General features: G+C 39.9%; 1 protein-coding gene across 2 annotated transcripts in view; it reads left to right on the top strand.

Annotated features, from left to right (window-relative positions):
* Nucleotides 1-21,062, top strand: part of MYO7B (myosin VIIB) — a 523,403-nt gene that overhangs the window by 205,285 nt on the left and 297,056 nt on the right. For both annotated transcript variants that reach the window (XM_077488413.1, XM_077488412.1), the window contains exons 12-16: nucleotides 413-555; nucleotides 4,549-4,759; nucleotides 6,099-6,234; nucleotides 9,542-9,702; nucleotides 16,349-16,486. In XM_077488413.1, coding sequence (XP_077344539.1) covers nucleotides 413-555; nucleotides 4,549-4,759; nucleotides 6,099-6,234; nucleotides 9,542-9,702; nucleotides 16,349-16,486 — 789 coding nt within the window. The remainder of the gene's footprint in view (nucleotides 1-412; nucleotides 556-4,548; nucleotides 4,760-6,098; nucleotides 6,235-9,541; nucleotides 9,703-16,348; nucleotides 16,487-21,062) is intronic.

Genomic DNA, 21,062 nt, shown 5'->3' with positions numbered 1-21,062 from the left:
AGGGCTTACATTTAATCAAATGAGTCTCATGGGGAAAATATTGATATGATTTATTTTTTAAAGGGCTATTGGAAATGAAGATTGGCTGCACAGAAAGAATACATTATTTAACAGGCAGACCCTTTGTCGATTTACTTATATTCCTCGCTAGTGCTGTAGATTAGGGTTCATCTATCATTCTACAAATTTAAACCTATAAAGTTGAAAATTTATTTGAATATTATGGGAGAAGAGCACTACATAAATTGTGTTGTACTGTACTAGTATTATATTGTTTTATATTATATAACAAACAAAATTGTTTTATTATGTCCATAGATAACATAGATAACATTCCTGAGTACACAGTTTGAAGAAAAACAGAACAGTGATCATCTACATAACAGTGTCGTGTTTATATTGTCTATTATAGGGCATTTATGGGCGAATGTTCATGTGGATAGTAAACAAGATCAATGAGGCTATTTTCACGCCGATGCCCAAAGAAAGAGCAAATGAACGCAGGTCTATTGGCTTATTAGACATCTTTGGTTTTGAACATTTTAATACAAACAGGTAATTTATAAAAGAAAATAGAATTGAATTAGTCTTCATGTAGCAGTATCCAGTGTCATGGAATAAAACAGGGCAGGGCTAGTAGAAGGAAGATATTGGTACATTGCTTGCCCAATATTATTAGATAAAAAAGATGAATGTGTATTCTCGTGTCTTTAGACCAACTGCAGCCGCATTTTTTTTTGTTTTGAACAGGGAAAGGGTTACAACATACATCAGTGTTTAAATTATGTCTTTCTCCTTGCTAAGGAGATTTCAGCTCACTTCCTGTTCTGACATGGCGTTTCTTGACAGAAAGTGAGGGAATCAGCATACAGAGGAATGCAATCCTGACAGAGGTGCGACACCTTCCTCGTTCTACTAAAAATTTGTTTTTGGCTGTCCATTAATGGGATTTCCCTGTAATTATTTTCCTATCTGGGTGAGGAGAATCTAAGAAAAGACAGCAATACACAATTCACAGAGATTTTAACCCTGTTTTGACAGATGTGTTGTAATGCATATTACGTTTTCTTTTTCTTTCTTTCTCTTTCTTTCTTTGCTTCTTTTTTTATAGTCCAAGCAAAATAATTGGACATCTGGAAATCAAATATTTTCTTTATAGGCTGTTTTTTGGGTGCAAAAAAAGTATAATAAAACTGATTTTTTTTTTTTACTTTAGAAAAGTTAGAAAAAAGAGGGATCAGAACATCTGTCAGGTTTTTAATGTTCTCTGTGCCCCTGTTATTTTGGGTTGTCACCAGAACAGATATAGAGGAGACATTTATCAATGGGGACACTACTTCTGGTGCCCCTGGTGACAACCAGGTATTCCCTCACTTTTGAGGAATATCCCCTTACTTCTGTTTTCACAGGAAGTGAAGGGAAATCTCCCCAATGGTACACAAATGGCACAAGAAAACTGACCGGGGCTATAATCCTCCCTTCCTTAAACATGTTGTGTTACTTTAGGCCAGCCATAGATGGATTGGATGACAACGAGTTCAGCAGGGACTGGCTGAAATTTGATCCATCTTGGCCAGGCTGATTGTACCCAAGTCGATCCTTTGATCGACTTGAGTACAACCTACATGTCGGATTTTATGCATACAATTATTGCCAGTGGCTATAGCCACTAGCAGTAATCACTGTGTTCCCCTGGATGGGGAAATCAAGCATAATTATGGTTGCAGGAAAGAAAATCGCATAACCTATACCCTGATTTTTTTTTTTAATCAGAAAAAATGTTTATTATGCCAAAAGTCAGCAAAGCTATAATAAAACAAAAGACAAACCATTGGGTATTGTATACTGCACTCCATCAGGGGACATAGGACTTATTTCTGAGAGCGTCTTGCATAAAAGTAACTAGAACCAGTAGTTCCCCTACATTGATAAATATCTCCTAAACCGTATAGGTTTAGGAGATATTTCTTGGACCTACAGGTAAGCCTTAATCTAGGCTTACCTGTAGGTCAAAGTGGTTTGTAGGGGTTTACAACCACTTTAATATGAATAGTTGCCAGACTTTAGCTGAGTAGCTCTTAACCAGTAATGCCATGTTCACATGACAGGTCTTTTTCGACAGCAAAGTTCAGATGGAATGAATCCGTCAGACAATTTGATCGTGTGTGGGCTTCATCTGACCTTTTCTGACGAAAAATCTGACGGACTTTAGAAATAGAACATGTTTCAAATCTTTCCGCCGGAACCAGTTCCTGTCGAGAAAACCGCTCGTCTGTATGCAGGTCTGACAGACCAACAACGACGCAGGGGCAGCTATTGGCTACTGGCTATTGAACTTAGTTTTTCTAGTCCCGTCATCCGTCCGTCGAAAAGTCAGTCAAAAAGTCTGTCAGAGTTCATTCCGAAGGAAAGTCCGGTCGTGTGTACGCGGCATTGAAAAAAAAGTTTCCCCACTTTTAGGGAAAAGTTTCCTGTTCTATTTGAACTGTATTATAATCAGCATAAAGCAGTGTATTTCACAAAAGTAAAAGTCACAATTAGTTAAAGCCATTGGTTTAAAAACAAAAACCTGCTTCTGATTTTTTTAAAGCACAGAATACTAGATAAAGATAATTCTTTCTCTCTGCTGAAGCACTGTTTTATGTGTAATTCAGAATGAAGGGAACTCATACAAGTTAGGGTTGTATTAACTAATCACATATTGTAAACTGTATTTGACCTTCATATCTAGCTACAGTGGTTTGCCCCCTTCCTCATTTCCTGTTCCTTTGCATGTTTGTCACACTTAAGTGTTTCGGAACATCAAACCAATTTAAACAATAGTCAAGGACAACACAAGTAAACACAAAATGCAATTTGTAAATGAAGGTGTTTATTATTAAAGGTGAAAAAAAATCCAAACCATCATGGCCCTGTGTGAAAAAGTGATTGCCCCCCTTGTTAAAACATACTATAACTGTGGTTGTCCACACCTGAGTTCAATTTCTCTAGCCACACCCAGGCCTGATTATTGCCACACCTGTTCACAATCAAGGCATCACTTAAATAGGAGCTGCTTGACACAGTAAGGTCCACCAGAAGATCCTTAAAAGCTACACATCATGCCGAGACCCAAAGAAATTCAGGAACAATTGAGAAAGAAAATAATTGAGATCTATCAGTCTGGAAAGGGTTATAAAGCCATTTCCAAAGCTTTGGGAATCCAGCGAACCACAGTGAGAGCCATTATCCACAAATGGCGAAGACATGGAACAGTGGTGAACCTTCCCAGGAGTGGCCGGCCGCCCAAAATTACCCCAAGAGTGCAGCGACGACTCATCCAAGAGGTCACAAAAGACCCCACAACAACGTCCAAGGAACTGCAGGCCTCACTTGCCTCAGTTAAGGTCAGCGTTCATGCCTCCACCATCAGGAAAAGACTGGGCAAAAATGGCCTGCATGGCAGAGTTCCAAGGAGAAAACCACTGCTGAGCAAAAAGAACATCAAAGCTCATCTCAATTTCTCCACAACACATCTTGATGATCCCCAAGACTTTTGGGACAACATTCTGTGGACCGATGAGACAAAAGTGGAACTCTTTGGAAGGTGTGTGTCCAAGTATATCTGGCGTAGAAGGAACACTGCATTTCATAAAAAGAACATTATAACAACAGTAAAATATGGTGGTGGTAGTGTGATGGTCTGGGGCTGTTTTGCTGCTTCAGGACCTGGAAGACTTGCCGTGATAAAAGGAACTATGAATTCTGCTGTCTACCAAGAGATCCTGAAGGAGAATGTCCGACCATCTGTTCGTGTACTCAAGCTGAAACGAACTTGGGTTCTGCAGCAGGACAATGATCCTAAACACACCAGCAAGTCCACCACCGAATGGCTGAAGAAAAACAAAATGAAGACTTTGGAGTGGCCTAGCCAAAGTCCTGACCTGAATCCTATTGAGATGTTGTGGTATGACCTTAAAAAGGCCGTTCATGCTCGAAAACCCTCTAATGTAACTGAATTAGGACAATTCTGCAAAGATGAGTGGGCCAAAATTCCTCCAGGACGCTGTAAAAGCCTCATTGCACGTTATCGCAAACGCTTGGTTGCAGTTGTTGCTGCTAAGGGTGGCCCAACCAGTTATTAGGTTTAGGGGGCAATCACTTTTTCACACAGGGCCATGATGGTTTGGATTTTTTTTCACCTTTAATAATAAACACCTTCATTTACAAATTGCATTTTGTGTTTACTTGTGTTGTCCTTGACTATTGTTTAAATTGGTTTGATGTTCCGAAACACTTAAGTGTGACAAACATGCAAAGGAACAGGAAATGAGGAAGGGGGCAAACACTTTTTCACACCACTGTATAATTATTTTATTAGTGCATAAAACTACTATTCTAAAGAATATCCCCTTGTTTTTCACACTTTGGTGCAAGAGGTGTTCATGAAATATTTTGATTGAAAGGAACAAGAATGTACAATGTTCCGCATTTGTGGTTTATTTATGTCAAACAGCCCTTCATTTTAGCCATAATAGTACTATGATATCCACATAATTCTCTTCTCAGCTTTGAGCAGCTCTGCATCAATTTTGCAAATGAGCATCTACAGCAGTTTTTCGTGCGTCATATATTCAAGTTGGAGCAAGATGAATATGCTGCAGAGCAGATACAATGGCAGCTTGTGGAATTCTCGGACAACCAACGCACACTTGATATCATTGCTCTACGGCCCATGAACATCATCTCACTTATCGACGAGGAAAGCAAATTTCCCCAGGTAAGGCTCTAGCAAAAATCATCCAAAAAATGAAACCTGACAGAACAATTTCAGTTAAATGTAACCAACCACTACTAGCTATACCAGGATCTGGATAAAAGAGAACTCACAGACATTATATTTTACATTTTACATCTCAGGAAAAGTAAAACCGAATGTATTGCTATTGTAGGCTAAATATAACAGGATGCTTACATAATTTTCATTATAATATATGGGACCTAATATAGTGACACCTAATAATCTGAAAAAGAAACAAGGGGAGTCTTCTCCTAAAAATTCCCTGCACCTTTAAAGCATTGGGTGGCCAGCATCACCCTCACTTTCTCAGCCAGATGCTGGAAGGGCCTGTGCTCCTTGTGTGCTTAGCCACCTAGAATTCTGGACCCCGATGTGGACCATGTATAAGTTAAAAAAAAAAAAAAAAAAAAAGACAAATGCATAAAAAAACTTTACATGGAGTTAAAAAAACATACTTTTTTGTAGTAGCAAATAGAAACAAATACTTTATCTTGTTCTTACAGTTGTATGGAAATGATATAAATACTAACTAGATGACCTTTAATGTGACAAAGCACTGTGTTTTCTAAAAAATAAATGTTTTTTTTAATTCCTGTTTTGCATCTCCGTGTTGCTGATCACCTGCAGTATTTTTATATTAACTTTCTGTCTACATGCATGCTCTCCAGCTGTGTTTATATGTCATTAATCAAGGTAGACTTCCTGATGGTGACAACAGTGGACCATGTCTGCACAATAAACATTGACATGGACACTTCTAGTCTCCATCAGAAACACATTTGACAGGCTGACAATGCATGTGAGCAGTTGGGAATGGGGGTAGAAAGTTGGTATGCCTCAAAAGAAAGTGCATAAACAAGGACATTTATAGCAGTATCACCGGTTCCTATTTTAACGAAAGCTGTAGATTAAAAAAAGATTGTAAGTGACTTTTGAAATTCACATTATGTTAAAAATTTGATTTTTGTGGTTGGGTTTACATCTACATTGCTTGACCTGTGGATAGCATGTAGGATTAGACTTTTTAGTGTGTATTTTAAGGTAATGCAATGATACAATTACTCAAATCACTATATTGCCACATCTGTAAATATACTTAAAAGCAAAAAAAAAAATACATGTAGAAGAAACAGAATGAATACAAGTTTGGGTTTTCATCAGCAGCCAATCAGATTGATTCTCCTTGAAGCTCAGGGTACTGCCTTCATAACCTTTTCCATTTGAAAACTGTTTTTTATTAGATCGTATCCTACATGTAAGGTTGCACACTATCATACTGAAATTTGTAATCACCTATGATTTTTTCTTTTTTTTGTAGGGAACAGATGCTACCATGCTGACCAAACTTAATAGCATTCACAGCAAAAGTAACATTTACATTGCATCTAAAAGTGTGCATGACACAAAGTTTGGAATAAACCATTTTGCAGGAATTGTATATTATGAAACAGAAGGTGAGCATTAGTCACAGGAGTGTGTAAGCAGGTTGTGTCAATGTTGGTTCAGTAGGTTACCGGCTGGCCCAGGCTGGGGGAAAGGGTTAAGTTATGTGTGAAGGCTGAGGTCCGATAGCCTCGGTTGGTTATGTTCCTGCTTTCAGCTCATATCGGGATGGCTGCGCCTTTGCAGTCCACTGAAGGCACCATGGTTCCCGGAGGACACCCAAGTCATGGATATTACCAGCATGGACTATCACCTCATGGAGGTATGCCTGGGGAGCCACACAACTGTGGTTAGGGTTAGGAAATGGACATTGTTCATATTGGACTGTTGAATTTTCTCCATTAACATTACATTAACTGTTCTAAGCCTGGCCTTAAGTTATTCAAAGGGGTACATGTGGGTTCTGGCATATCCAAAGAACCAGGGTCTGTAAAGCACAAAGGGATATGAGGGTCAGTTACTACAAAAGAGTTAGGACAAGACAAGGAAGAGAAATGCAGTTGCTAAGAGCACAAGTTCCAGACACCAAGCGACCAGTCATTAGGCATGGTATCTGGTCCTCCAGTATTGAAGGGATCGTTGTCTGGCCCCCTCCCTTGTGGTCGGTATCTAATAGCAACCAGATCTGAACTCACATTAGAGCGATCTATGGCCTGGTCACGAGGTACGTAAAGGAAGGAGTTCATGAGCACGTATCAGGCCTGCTCTATGTGCTCAGTAGGATTCTGTTACTGAGAGTGAGGTAACAGAGGTACGCTGGACTGGTGGAGTGGGCACAGACTCAGCACATCCCTCCTAATGCAACATCTTCTAAGTTGCAGTGTGTAATGATTTTGGATAGCACTTTTCAGATGAGCTCTGTACTTTAAATACTGTGCACAGTGGAGGCTTATCTCTATGTCAGGAAACGCATTAATGTTAGATTGTCTACATGACTGCAGTCTCTGCCTGGTCCCGGGCATTGATGATTGTGCTCTGCACGGCTCATGTGTAAGGTAAAGTCTACAGGTTTGGAAATATCAGTTTGTAAATGGATAGAAAACTGGCTAAAAGATAGAATTCAGAGAGTAGTGGTTAATGATTCTTCTGATGACTCTGACTGGTGTAAGGTTATCAGTGGTGTACCCCAAGGTTCAGTGTTGGGACCCTTACTTTTTAATATCTTTATAAATGATATTGTGTCTGGGATCAAAATTAACATTTCCGTGTTTGCAGATGACACCAAGCTATGCAGTTGAATAACGTCCTTACAGGATGTCTCCAGTTTACAAGTCGACCTCAATGCTCTGTCTAATTGGGCGACTATGTGGCAGATGAGGTTTAATGTTGAGAAATGTAAAGTTATGCACTTGGGGGCTAAGAATATGCATGCATCATACATGCTAGGGGGGGTACAACTGGGGGAATCCATAGTGGAGAAGGATCTGGGGGTTTTGGTAGATCATAAGCTCAATAATAGCATGCAATGCCAAGCTGCAGTTTCTAAAGCGAGCAAAGTCCTTTCCTGTATTAAGAGAGGTATGGACTCCAGAGAGAGATATCATTTTGCCCCTGTTCAAATCATTAGTAAGACCTCACCTGGAGTATGCAGTTCAGTTTTGGGCACCATTTCTCAAAAAGGATATTGGTGAACTGTAGAAAGTGCAGAGAAGGGCAACCAAACTGATAAGAGGCATGGAGGAGCTCAGCTATGAGGAAAGATTAGAGGAACTGAATTTATTCACTCTTGATAAGAGGAGATTAAGGAGGGATATGATCAACATGTACAAATATATAAGGGGTCCATATAGGGAACTTGGTGTCGAGTTATTCACTTTACAGTCAACAAAGAGGACAAGGGGGCACTCTTTACGTCTAGAAGAGAAGAGATTTCATCTCCAAATACGGAAAGGTTTCTTCACAGTAAGAGCAGTGAAAATGTGGAATAGACTCCCTGCAGAGGGGGTTATGGCCAGCTCAGTGGATTGCTTTAAGATGGGCCTGGATTATTTCCTAAGTGCACATAATATAACTGGGTACTAACATTTATAGGTAAAGTTGATCCGGGGAAAATCCGATTGCCTCTCGGGGGATCAGGAAGGAATTTTTTCCCCTGCTTTAGCAAATTGGATCATGCTCTGCTGTTTTTTTTTTTGCCTTCCTCTGGATCAACTGTGGGTATAGAATTGGGTATGGGCTGGTATGATATTTATTATATATATATATTTTTTTTGGTTGAACTGGATGGACTTGTGTCTTTTTTCAACCTGACTAACTACAGTATGTTACTATACATGGAAGGTACCAACAGGTGATTAGCTCACCCTGGGCCAACAGGTGATTAGCTCACCCTGCAATTTTCAGCAAATTTCTGTGACTAGAATGACACGTGAGTCAGCCTATACAATGTAATGACAGGAGGCATCAGCTATTCATGGCTATTTGCACAGCCAGCGATTACATGCGGTTAGGGACAGGTGACCACGGTTGGACGCTGTCTGCATACATCCATTCATGATCACCGCAGGTAATCACTGGCTGTGCAGACTATCATGAATAGCTGCAGCCACCGTCAGCCTGTCAGTTAATTGTATGGGCTGAGCAGCTGTAGCTATTCATACACACCTGTCATTCCAGGCACAGGATTCAGAGATTCTTGCCGCTGGAAGTGGCAGGGTGTGCTAATCACCCGTGTGAATGTAGCTTTATAAGAAGACAAGACTCTATAATCTATTGCCAAATTTAAGTCATTTTTAAATTTTGGTGACCACCACATTTTATATTATCATTGTCTGCTGTGTAAAACCAATTTTAACTGATGTGAGCTGTGATAAAGTGCTAAGATTCAGATTCAAGATTTGTGGATAATCATAACCTGCATGAAATTCAATATTTTACATTTGCGCTTTAAAAATTGAGTTGCTCTGTTATAGCACATTTAGAGCTACCCTTCTTACTGAGACTTGCCAATACTGAGCCCAGATGGTAGACACCATTCTCCCTCTCAATCCTCTCTCATTCACCCCACACACACACACACACACATGCTTTTCCCTACCCAACTATGCTATCTACCTAACCTCCCCAAACTACATTACCCTTTGAGGAACCCAAATAGAGAAGAGGTTACTTTAGAAGTAACAAACCATGTCACACCAAAACAAGTAACAACCCTTGAAAAAAAGTTCTTAACAGAAGTTTATTGAATATTCTGCATTACCAAACATGCATGTTACAAGCAACATTAGAGTTGATAATGCTGTACTTGTATTCAATGAACAGATTCTGAAAAAAACAATGCAGTTTTATGGATGCATAATCTATTTATTTCTTATTTAGGATTTCTGGACAAGAACCGTGACTTGCTGAGTACAGATTTTATCCTTATGATCCACTCTTCTACCAATAAATTCTTGAAGCAGGTCTTCCAGCTAGATAAAAGTGCTAACAATGCTTCCATTCGTGGAATTATCCGAAACGCAGGCTTCAACAGCCAGAAGGTACTCCTCATTTAGCTCACTGCCTGTAAAGGCTTATTGGGCACATTAAAATGAAACTTGAATAACTTGGGAATTTGTCTTTTTGTTGTTTTATGCACTTTTTGCACGTCTCTGAAAAAATTAATTGTACAAGTTAATACATTATTATTTACAGTTTATTTGCCAAAATAGCTATTTTTAGAGCTCCCTCCTTCCACAGAAACCATTGACCCAACCCTTGATTAACCCTTTCATGACTAAGCCTATTTTTCGCATTTGGTGTTTACAAGTTAAAATCCATATTTTTTGCTAGAAAATTACTTGGAACCACCAAACATTATATATATTTTTTTAACAGAGACTCTAGAGAATAAAACGGCGATTGTTGCAATATTTTATGTCACACGGTATTTGTGCCGCGGTGTTTTAAATGCAACTTTTTGGGAAAAGGGACACTTTCATGAATTAAAAAAAAAACAAAACAGTAAAATTATCCCATTTTTTTTGCATAATGTGAAAGATAATGTTACGCCGAGTAAATAGATAGCAAACATGTCACACTTTATATTTGCACGCACTTGTGGATTGACGACAAAGTACGGTACCTAAAAATCTCAATAGGCGACGCTTTAAACATTTTTTTCGGTTACCAGGTTATCGTTACAGAGGAGGTCTAGTGCTAGAATTATTGCTCTCGCTCTGCCGATCGCGGCGATACCTCACATGTGTGATTTGAACACCGTTTACATACGCGGGCGCAACTTCCGTATGCGTTTTCTTTGCTTCGCGAGCTCGCTTTAAAAAAATTTTTTACATTTTTTTATTTATTTTAAAATGACTAAATTGTTTAAAAAAAAAAAAAAATTTGATCACTTTTATTGCTGTCACAAGGAATGTAAACATCCCTTGTGACAGTAATAGGCGGTGACAGGTACTCTTTATGGAGGGATCGGGGGTCTAAAAGACCCCCCACCCCTCCTTTACACTTCAGTGTATTCAGATCGCCGAAAACGGCGATTCTGAATACCGGATATTTTTTTAAAACCGGCGCGATTGGCAGCCGAGTAAACGGGAAGTGACGTCATGACGTCGCTTCCGTGTTTACTATGAGGAGACTGGAACGAAGCCGATTACGGCTTCGTTCCAGTTCCTCCCCAGCGGCCGGAGGCATCGCACCAGGAATCAGTGCTCCCGATCGAGTGGGAGCACCGGTAACAGCGGCGGGAGGCGACGGGAGGGGGGGACGTCCCCTCCCGCTCCTCCAGCATAACAGCCGAGCGGCTTTTAGCCACATCGGTTGTTATGGCTGGATAGCCAATCGCCCGCTGAACAAAACGGTACTGGGATGATGCCTGCAGGTGCGGGCATCATCCCGGTATACCCCCCGAAAGCCGAGTACGCACATCTGCGTACGCTCGGCGGGAAGGGGTTAATATACAGGCCCACAATGCCCAATAGAGCAATGCTTTCTTTATCATCATTGCTCTACACTGATCTTCCTTAAAGCTCCTTCATCCCATAACATACCTATCGTTTCCCTGCTGCAACCCCTAATTTGCTCCTTAGCGTCTCAACTGTGACATGGGCTGAAGAAGGGAGTGAAATGTCACACAGAAGCATTGACGTATAATGAACACAATTGCCCGGGCTTTCAACTGAGAAGTAAACCAGGATTTTCTATGGAAAGAAAATACCATAAATCTAAAAATAGCTAGTAATAGTAATAAAAAAAAAATCAAAAGAAAATGTCATACCCTGCGTTAAACTGAATAAAAATGTAAAATAGAACTACGGGTCCTTTTGACAGTAAAACCTATTTTCATGTTGCATAAATAATAAAGTAGATATAAAATCAAAAAACACTGCACTGTCAAAATATCCAATAGCAGCTAACACAACAAAATAGATATCTTTGTTCAAACAGTGAAAAAATTACATAAAGTGTAGCGCATACAGCGCTACACTTTATGTAATTTTTTAATAAAGTAGATATAAAAAAACATTGTACCTATTTTCTCTTAAAATTGCTTGCTCCTGGTTGTGCCACTTCACTTCTTCTTTTTTTTTTGTAGTAATGAAATGTGACTACTACTGTTACACATGCAGAGCCAGACAACTGACTATACAAGATTTTCAGTATAAATGAAAACATTCACATAAGCCAGGAACTCAGTATATTGTATTACCATATATGCATATATGGGAAGACAGCGTATTCACCAGTTAGGACGCAACAGTTCAGGGAACAAGCCCACACCAGTTGGGTGGGGTGCAGGGCAGGGAGGGGGGAGAGAGTTATTCTAGTTATAGTTTTGTTGGGTTTTTTTGTGCATACCATATTCGGACAGTAGGTACCGCCTTGTGGAAAGGGGTTATGTGAATTGTTATATATGTTCTGCAAGATATTCATATTGAAATACATGATTTTGCTAATTGATTTCCATGACTTTCCGCCATGACGTCTTTAAAGTTTATCACATGGAATGTGAGGGGTGTACGCGAGAAAATCAAGCGCCGCGGTCCTCGCTTTCCTCAAGAAACAACATGCAGATGTAATAGCCTTGACAGAAACGCATATTGAGGGGAGCATTCAGATGGCACTTCGTCGACCATGGGTCGGTTAGGCGTTTCATTCTACCCACTCATCTCATGCCAGAGGGGTCTCAATTTTGGTTGCCAAATCAGTACATTTTGAGTTGGGTGAGTTATCCACTGACATACAGGGGCAGTATGTATTTCTCTCAGCTAAATTATATGGTGAACCTCTCCTTATATTGGCTTTCTACATACCTCCCCCGTTTAACATCACCGTAATTAAGGACGGATTGTCCTTAATGGCCCGTCACCCCACAATACCTGCAGTCTGGATGGGCGATTTAAATTCTACACTAAACCCAACTCTTAACAGGTTGCAGTTGATTTCGTCCACCCTGAACACTCCCAATGAAACTAAATTATCTAGGCTCATCTCCACCTTTCATTTAACGGACACCTGGAGACACAAATTCCCACACGCGCGCTCCTACTCCTGTTTTTCATCCACACATAATGTCCCGCATAGATCTCATACTTGTCTCTCATAGTTTAACACCTCGCCTGGTGGAGGCTGCATTCTGTCCCAGGACACTCTTGGATCATTGTCCCTATTGGATCACATTGAGTGTCCCAATATTAATAATAGACCGCCAAGGGCTTGGCGCTTGAACCCGTTCTGGCTCTCGCTCCTACCGGAAGATGATGAGCTTGAGAACAAATTTAAGTTATACTTTGTGAAAAACGATGATTCAGCATCACCCTCTGTGGTGTGGGATTCATTCAAGCTCTTCGCCCGTTTGGTGTTGATCACCAGTATTAATAAGATTAAGGTGGATGCCGCTGTTACCTTCGGTAAGGTGATGGCGGATTTGTCCGTTGCTGAGCGAGAGTTTTCTGTGGATCCGACTCCTGCGAAGGCTGACACGCTTAAATTACACACTAGAGCAGCTACCCAACTCCAATTTCAAAAGGCCAGGCAAAAACAAGATGTTTGAACATGGGGAGAAAGCAGGCAAATTACTTGTGTACTTGGTGCATAGTGAAGACAGACCCCCGGTGGTGATTAGACTGCATGGCTCTGGTGGACAAGAAATCACAGACCCACCTACAGTAACCTCCATGTTCAGAGATTTTTTCGCTGATCTTTATAAGACAACAGCTCCCGCTGAGACAGACTCGATGTCTCTTTTTTTTAGAGATATTGATCTCCCGCAGCTCTCAAATGAACAGGCATTGTATAACCACCTCTTTGAGTCACAAGAGCTGCCTTCGTCCATGACAGAGGCAACAATAGTCCTCATCCCTAAGCCAGGGAAAGATCCAGGGTACCCAGAATCTTACCGCACCATATCCTTGCTACAAGTGGACTGAGGTCAAACATGCGAGACTGCCACCCATTGGCCACCACTCTATTCGTGGGTGCCCGGTACAGTAATTGAACCAACGGATATATTTGGGACCAAAGCCATAGCCCTCCAAGCATCTCCAGAGATATCTCCATGCTCCACTCGAACGCTTTTGCCGTATCTAGGGTCACCACCACCCACATTCCCACCTCTTCATGTGTGGCTTGCATGTTGATAAATAACTTCCCAAGATTGAATGAGGTGTTCCTACCCGACATGAAGCAAGGAGAGGATGACCTGATTGAGCCTAATAGCCAAGACAAAATACTAGCCAAAGTCCTCATTCAATCTTGGGAAGTTATTTATCAACATGCAAGCCACACATGAAGAGGTGGGAATGTGGGTGGTGGTGACCCTAGATACGGCAAAAGCATTCGAGTGGAGCATGGAGGTATCTCTGGAGATGCTTGGGGGGCTATGGCTTTGGTCCCAAATATATCCGTTGGTTCAATTACTGTACCGGGCACCCACGAATAGAGTGGTGGCCAATGGGTGGCAGTCTCGCATGTTTGATCTCAGTAGAGGCACGAGATAGGGCTGCCCATTGTCCCCATTACTTTATGCATTAGCGGCAGAACCCCTTGCGATATCCATCCGAGCAGACCCAGAGATTAGAGGACTGAGAGTGGGCTCCTTGATTGAAAAAATTAGCATGTATGCAGATGACAAGCTATTATACCTGGCTGATTCGGGCCTGTCCCTACAGACTGCACTCTGCACAATAGAGCGATTCGGTCTGTTCTCAGGGTTAAAAATTAACTGGGATAAGTCACAAATCCTGCCCCTCGACAGCTTCCCGCCCTCGGAACTCCAAGCCAACTTACCACTACAAAGAGTCAATGTCATCAAATACTTAGGGATACAAATCTCTAGGTCCCCCGCAGATTATATTTCTCTCAACATAAAACCCCTCATCTCCCTAGTTAAAACTAAAGTGAGGATTTGGTCTCAGCTTCCACTTGGGGTTTGGGGTCCCATAAATTTAATTAAAATGGTCCTGCTTCCCAAGATTCTCTATGTACTATGGCATACCCCCGTATTTCTCCCCCTGAAATATTTTAAGTCTTTGGGGGCCCTGTTAAAACCTTTTGTGTGGGGTACCAATAGACACAAACTAGCGTGGCAGACCCTTAAAAATCCAACTGAGCTGGGAGGCATGGCTCTCCTCGATTTCAATTTATATTATGTGGCATCCCAGCTATCGCAGCTATTCCACATTGACAAGACGGATAGTCAGAGATTTCTAACCCTTCTATGTCCCGGGTTGGCGCAGCACACCAAAGACCCACTGTGCGCGATCGCAGTGGGTGCGCGGGTGTTGGAGCGAGGGGAACATAAACACACAAGATTATATCAATACAGGAGAATATGGGACCTAGCCTCTTCTAAACTTGACATTCCACGACATAATGATTACACGCCGCTGTGGCACAACAAACACCTACCCGAATTAACCAAACTGCAAGACACAAGTTTATGGGCCAGACAGGGAGTGTTCTTTTTACATCATATACTAAAAGATGGACGCCTTAAAACCTTTGATTTGCTTAAAGAGGAATTTACCCTCCAAAACCTATTGTTCTTTAGATTCCTGCAACTCCGCCATGCAACACAGTCGCAGTTTCCTGACTCAATCCCAGAATCTGCCCCTAATGCCGTCATGGCAGTGATTAAGGGCACAGACCCCCATAAGTTAATTTTGTCATTTTATAACATGCTCTCTACCCCCATATCTACCAAAATTGCATATAACTTGAAACCTAGGTGGGAGAGGGAATTGGGCTCAATGACAGATGAGGAGTGGGGGGAGGCGCTGGAGACATGCAGGGCAGTATCCCCTAAATTGTCAGACCGTTTGTCACAGCTTTATATTCTGCACAGAGCGTATCTTACACCCCTCAGGGTGGCAAGGTACAAACAAACTCAGTCCACAATGTGCTTGCTGTGTGGACTGGAAACAGGGATTTTTTCAATCTGATTTCTGCCTGTCCCAAGATCCAGGGACTATGGAAGCAAGTAGTAACATTCCTTCATGGGCTCACCCCTAGCACTTGACCCAAAACAGTGCCTCCTTGGAATCCTTCCTGATACCATTGACAAGTACACCAAAATCTTTCTGCATGAGACACTATTCTCAGCTAGGAAAATAATAGCCAAAAAATGGATGAGACAATCACCCCCAAGGATGGTAGAGTGGAAACTTGAAGTGAATACTACTTTACCGTACAAAAAATGTATATACATTAACAGAGGCTGCCCCGATAAGTACAATAAGATATGGGATCGCTGGTTACAAGAGTCTGATACTTGTGTGTAGCATAGCAAAATCACAGTAAATTGAAGCAACTACTATGCCATATACAGTTGAATGTGATACTCCATTTATTGTAATATATGCTTTTATAGAACTCATTCTTATAACTTATCTGAACTATGCAATGCAAAATCTTCTTTGAGTATGTATATGACATCAATATACCATGTATGCACCGTATGTTTAATAAAAACCTATGTTTAACATAAAAAAAATAAAAATAAATGAAAACATTCATATAGTTTCTAAGGGCAGAGATAGATCTCCGAATTTAACCTATCAGGGCAAGTAGGACAACCATAAGTATTGGAACATTACATAGTATTAGGACAACACGACCCATGTTTGCCAAGTAGAAGTTCATTCTAAATTAAGCAGTGTTTAATCCTTTGTGTCCTCTGCTCACCTCCAGATCTCAGACACAAACAAGTCTTTACCTACTCTTGGAGGACAGTTCAAGCAGTCACTGGAACAGCTGATGAAAATTCTGGGAAATTGCCAACCGTACTTTATTCGTTGTATCAAGCCCAATGAGTTTAAGAAGCCATTGGTATGTGTGACCTGTTTTGTAGGTTTGTTTCTAGAGTTGTATATACATATATAAATATATTTGAGAGTAATGTTAATCATCTCCATCTTCATGGTCACTTTTCAGTTCATTACACATCATTTTGTGCATATTAAAATAACACACAGGATAACATGCTTCTCTAGAAGCCTGACGCGAACATAATCTTTTGGCATAGATATTTGAGCACACCTTTTCCGGGTTATCTCAGTACCAAATTCGGTCTTGTAATTTCAGACAAATTTTTTTTTAAATTGTTTGGAACAATATCTGTATCTTTAATGGTATCATTTTTTATTGTTATTGTGATCACTGAAATTATTATGACAAATCTTGAGTTTGGGGTTAGGTTTAGGTCTAGGTTTAGGATTATAAATAGGGGTTCAGCTGAGTTTACAGACCAGTTAACTTACTTAATATCCTTTTTTCAGTGTGGTAAATTAATTTTGTTTGTGATAATTGTGCTCAGGAATATTGTACCAGATACATGAAAATGATATAGGGAAATACTTTTAGTTAAGTGGTAAACAACTAAAATATATCTAAAGCCTTTTTTAACTTTTCAAGGAGTAGGGAATTGTTAGAACCTCTGTCGAGCACTTTTGCTGTCTGTGTCTCAACAGGAAGATTTACTTTAACTTCCTGTGTTGGAGGCATAACAGTGAGTTAAAGAAAATCTCTCAGAAATAAAGGAAATCCTCTTTTGACAGTTATTATCTGAACAAGTGTCCCCAATGAAATATTTTCCTTTCGCTTCCCCTCTCGTTTAAGCAGCAACTTTAACATTTTGAATTTTGTCTCTAAATAGAGTCAATCTCCCAATAGAGACATAGCAATAAAAACTTAACAGGGGTTTTATCCCTTCCTTACCATATCCAACAAAAAAATGTTTTTAGATACACTTTTAAGCCCCATACACACACTATCAGATTTTCTGCTTATTTTTGCTGCACATTATGAGGGGATGGCAGTGTATATAAGTAGCGGTGAGACGTCCTGTCTCTGCCCCTTATTGATGAAGTCACGCCCATTTGACGTAACTCGTATAGGGGGAGGAGTCATAGTTGGTGATGTCATCCTGCGAGTATCTTGTCTTATCTTGTGTTTTTGAGTCCGTACTGCTGAGGTGCTTTGCTTTACCGGAATTACCTGAGGGAGGTCTGAGACTGGTGAAGCCAGTAAGGAGAAAAAGGGTGACACAGTGGAGGAGAGCACCAGCACTTGCAATTGTTGCACACATTTGGTCAAGTTTTCAATTTGGAAGAAACTGAAGACTCATATCACTATTAATCTTAGGAATATGGACTTTTATGTTTTATCATTTATCACTATATTGATACTAAATGTAAATAAGCCTTAGCGCTGATATTGCAAATATGTAGAGATAAGATATAGCGATAAAATTAATAGAAAAAACCCAAATGACCATGCTGCGACCATGTCAGTATTCTGTCACTTTAAGGTTAATATTATATCTAATGGTGCGCTCAAGTCAACTTTCTATTACATTGACTGCTCAAAAAAACTATAAGTGCTTCACACGAGCCCACAATGGCTGGGGCTCCCTTACCAATATGTATCAAGCTATAGTCACCCCTGTGCAAATATACAAAAATAATGTGCAAAACTTATGTAAACAAATATCAAAAGTGCAAGGTGCTGTGCAAATAATGCAATATTAAATATATGCAAACACTAGTATATACCGGGAAATATTTAAGTGGCAAATAGTAAATCTATTAAAGTGCAAATGTGCTGTTTCCCATCATCACACCTGCTAATTAGCGTAAGATTGCAGATAAACCATATATAATCCAAACAATCATACAAATAGCAAAGATAAATATATATATGTATCTGTGCAGACAACTAAGGCCTGAATATTGAGTTCGACCTTAATTGTTTTTTTTCAGATTTTTAGTTGATTTTATACATATAGTTTTAAGATTGCCAATGATGTTTTGTATGATCTTAGTATTTAAATCTAAATACATGGGATATGTATTATATCATTTATTGTTAATTTTTATTGTATCAATACAAGGAGGTTTGAAATAATTATAGTGATATTATAAGTTCGTAATCACTACCCACCTTAAGTTTCATTGATTCTTGATGCTTGTGTATGTATATCTGGGTGCTAATAACATGCTATCCACTAGATGGAGATACTGAACAGATGTATTTGGTTGATAATGAGTTGTGGTTCTCTGTATTTTCTCCACTAGAGGGATATGGATAATGAACTGTTTAGTAATATACAAATACTAAATGTTTTATAGGTTTTAAATATAATGTTTTTTTTTAAATGGTTGTTGTATTAAAAGTGAATTTTATATGGAAGAATGCTGAACAATATGATGCTACATCGGAGAGATCTAATGCCGCGTACACACGGTCGAATTGTATGACGTACTTAGTCCATTGAAACACATTTCAACGGACAATCCGCTCGTGTGTGGGCTTCAGCGGACTTTTTCAGCGTGCAGTCCGGAGTACTAAGAATTTCGGTTTGCACAACAATCTTTCCGTCGTACTTTGGTTTCAGCGGACAATACGGTCGTCAGTATGCTAGTCCGACGGACTAAGAATGGCGCATGCCCAGAAAGGATTTACAGGGCGGAAGCGCTCTGTCTTGTAAAACTAGTGTTCGTATTGAAGCTAGCATATTCGTCATGCTGCTAATTTTGTGTTTTTTTAATATAGCACATTCTTTTCTTCTTCATAATGCAAGAAAAGTGAAGTTGCTTTGCTGCTTATATTCACACAGAGTTATCACAAATGTCTTTATTCATCCTCATCCTATGATTAATATTCCAATTCGAGAATAAATTAAAAAAACAAAAACGGACGAATTAAGCTGAAGTCTGAAAAGCGCGAATCGTCTCTAACCAAACTTCCACTAACGCAAAGTCAGCAAAAGGAGCCCAAAGGGTGCTTTGCTGTGTCTTGGACTTCCTATTTCTAGTCCCGTCGTACGTGCTGTACGTCATCGCGCAAGCTTTCGGCGGACTGTTTGTGTATCCGTGTGTGGCCAAGTCCGTTCGGTAGAAAGTACGCCGGATTGTCCGCCGGATTGTATGACGGACTAAGTACGTCATACAATTCGACCGTGTGTACGCGGCATGAGTCACTATGGCAACCGTCACACTGTTTGCGCTATATATAAACAGCATGAGCGCTCACATGGCTACCCTTGATAAAGTCATGCGACATATGATGCAACGCGTCGGGTGGAGCCAGTGACGTTACCCGTTTGGAGCCTTTGTGAACACAGCTAGCAGGGAAGCCTGTGTGGGGAACGCCTCCTTCCAGCTGATTGTTTGAATGCGCTACTTGGCGGTCATGGTTATGTGAGTGAAATTGTTATGTGTATAGCACGCAGGAATGGTAATCATTGTGTAATGAAAGCTTTCTTTATTTAGTGCTCAGGCCTGGGATAATACTATCTGCTCAGACCTGGGATAATACGATCGTGATTAATATTGTTTGGAAAAGTGTTCATACTTTTGAATAATACGATCGTGAGTAATATTACTTGGAGAGCTATTGTGAAGATAGTAGTGGCACCCTCTTTTGATCGTGACCCAACTGCATTTGAAGCTGCATATGGATATGGATTAAGTGACTATCGTATATGCTAATCTGTGGTCATAGATTGATTTTAAGTATTTTTTGAGCATAGTACACTGCTATAGTTGGCTGCACAGATACATATATATATTTATTTTTGCTATTTGCACGATTGTTTGGATTATATATGGTTCATCTGCAATCTTACACTAATTAGTAGATGTGATGATGGGAAACAGCACATTTGCACTTAATAGATTTACTATTTGGCAATTAAATAGTTCCTGGTATATACTTGTGTTTGCACATATTTAATATTGCATTATTTGCACAGCACCTTGCACTTTTGATAAGTTTTGCATATTATATTGTATATTTGCACAGGGGTGACTATAGTTGATACATATTGGTAAGGGAGTCCCAGCCATTGTGGGCTTGTGTGAAGCACTTAGAGTTTTTTTCGACTTGAGCGCACCATTAGATATAATATCATTTTTATATTGATATTATAGCACTGTTTTGGCTATTCATTTGGTCAGTGCCAGCAGCAACCAGGTGGAGGTGTAATTTTGCACCTATTTGTCAATTTACACTAAAATTGTATTTTTGCACATTTTTTATTCACAGGTTGGATCTATTATATGTTTAGTATCAATTTAAATATTGCACACTATTATGATTGCCAGAACAGCACTGTTTTGGTATATATGTTGATTAATGTGAAGTGTACATGGTTTCAGTGTTAGCAGCAGCCAGATGGAGGTGCATTTTGCAACAATTTGCACAAGATTGTATTTTTTCACAATTTATTTACAGGTTATATATTTTCAGCACTATTCTTTATATATATAATTTTTATTGATATGAGATTGCGCTGATAGAAATTCTGTGTTGTATTGGTTATAGTTTTATGTTTTAAAAGTAGGGGTGGACTGCCAGTTCAGTCCAGTCCAAACCTTGTTCCCGGCTGCAGTGAGAAGAGAAA

Source organism: Lithobates pipiens, unplaced genomic scaffold, assembly GCF_037356315.1.
Source record: "Lithobates pipiens isolate NorthernLeopardFrog02 unplaced genomic scaffold, aLitPip1_a1.2 Scaffold_18, whole genome shotgun sequence".
Classification (NCBI taxonomy): Eukaryota; Metazoa; Chordata; class Amphibia; order Anura; family Ranidae; genus Lithobates; species Lithobates pipiens.
Note: the sequence above shows the minus strand (reverse complement) of the source record. Positions and strands in the feature narration are given on the sequence as shown.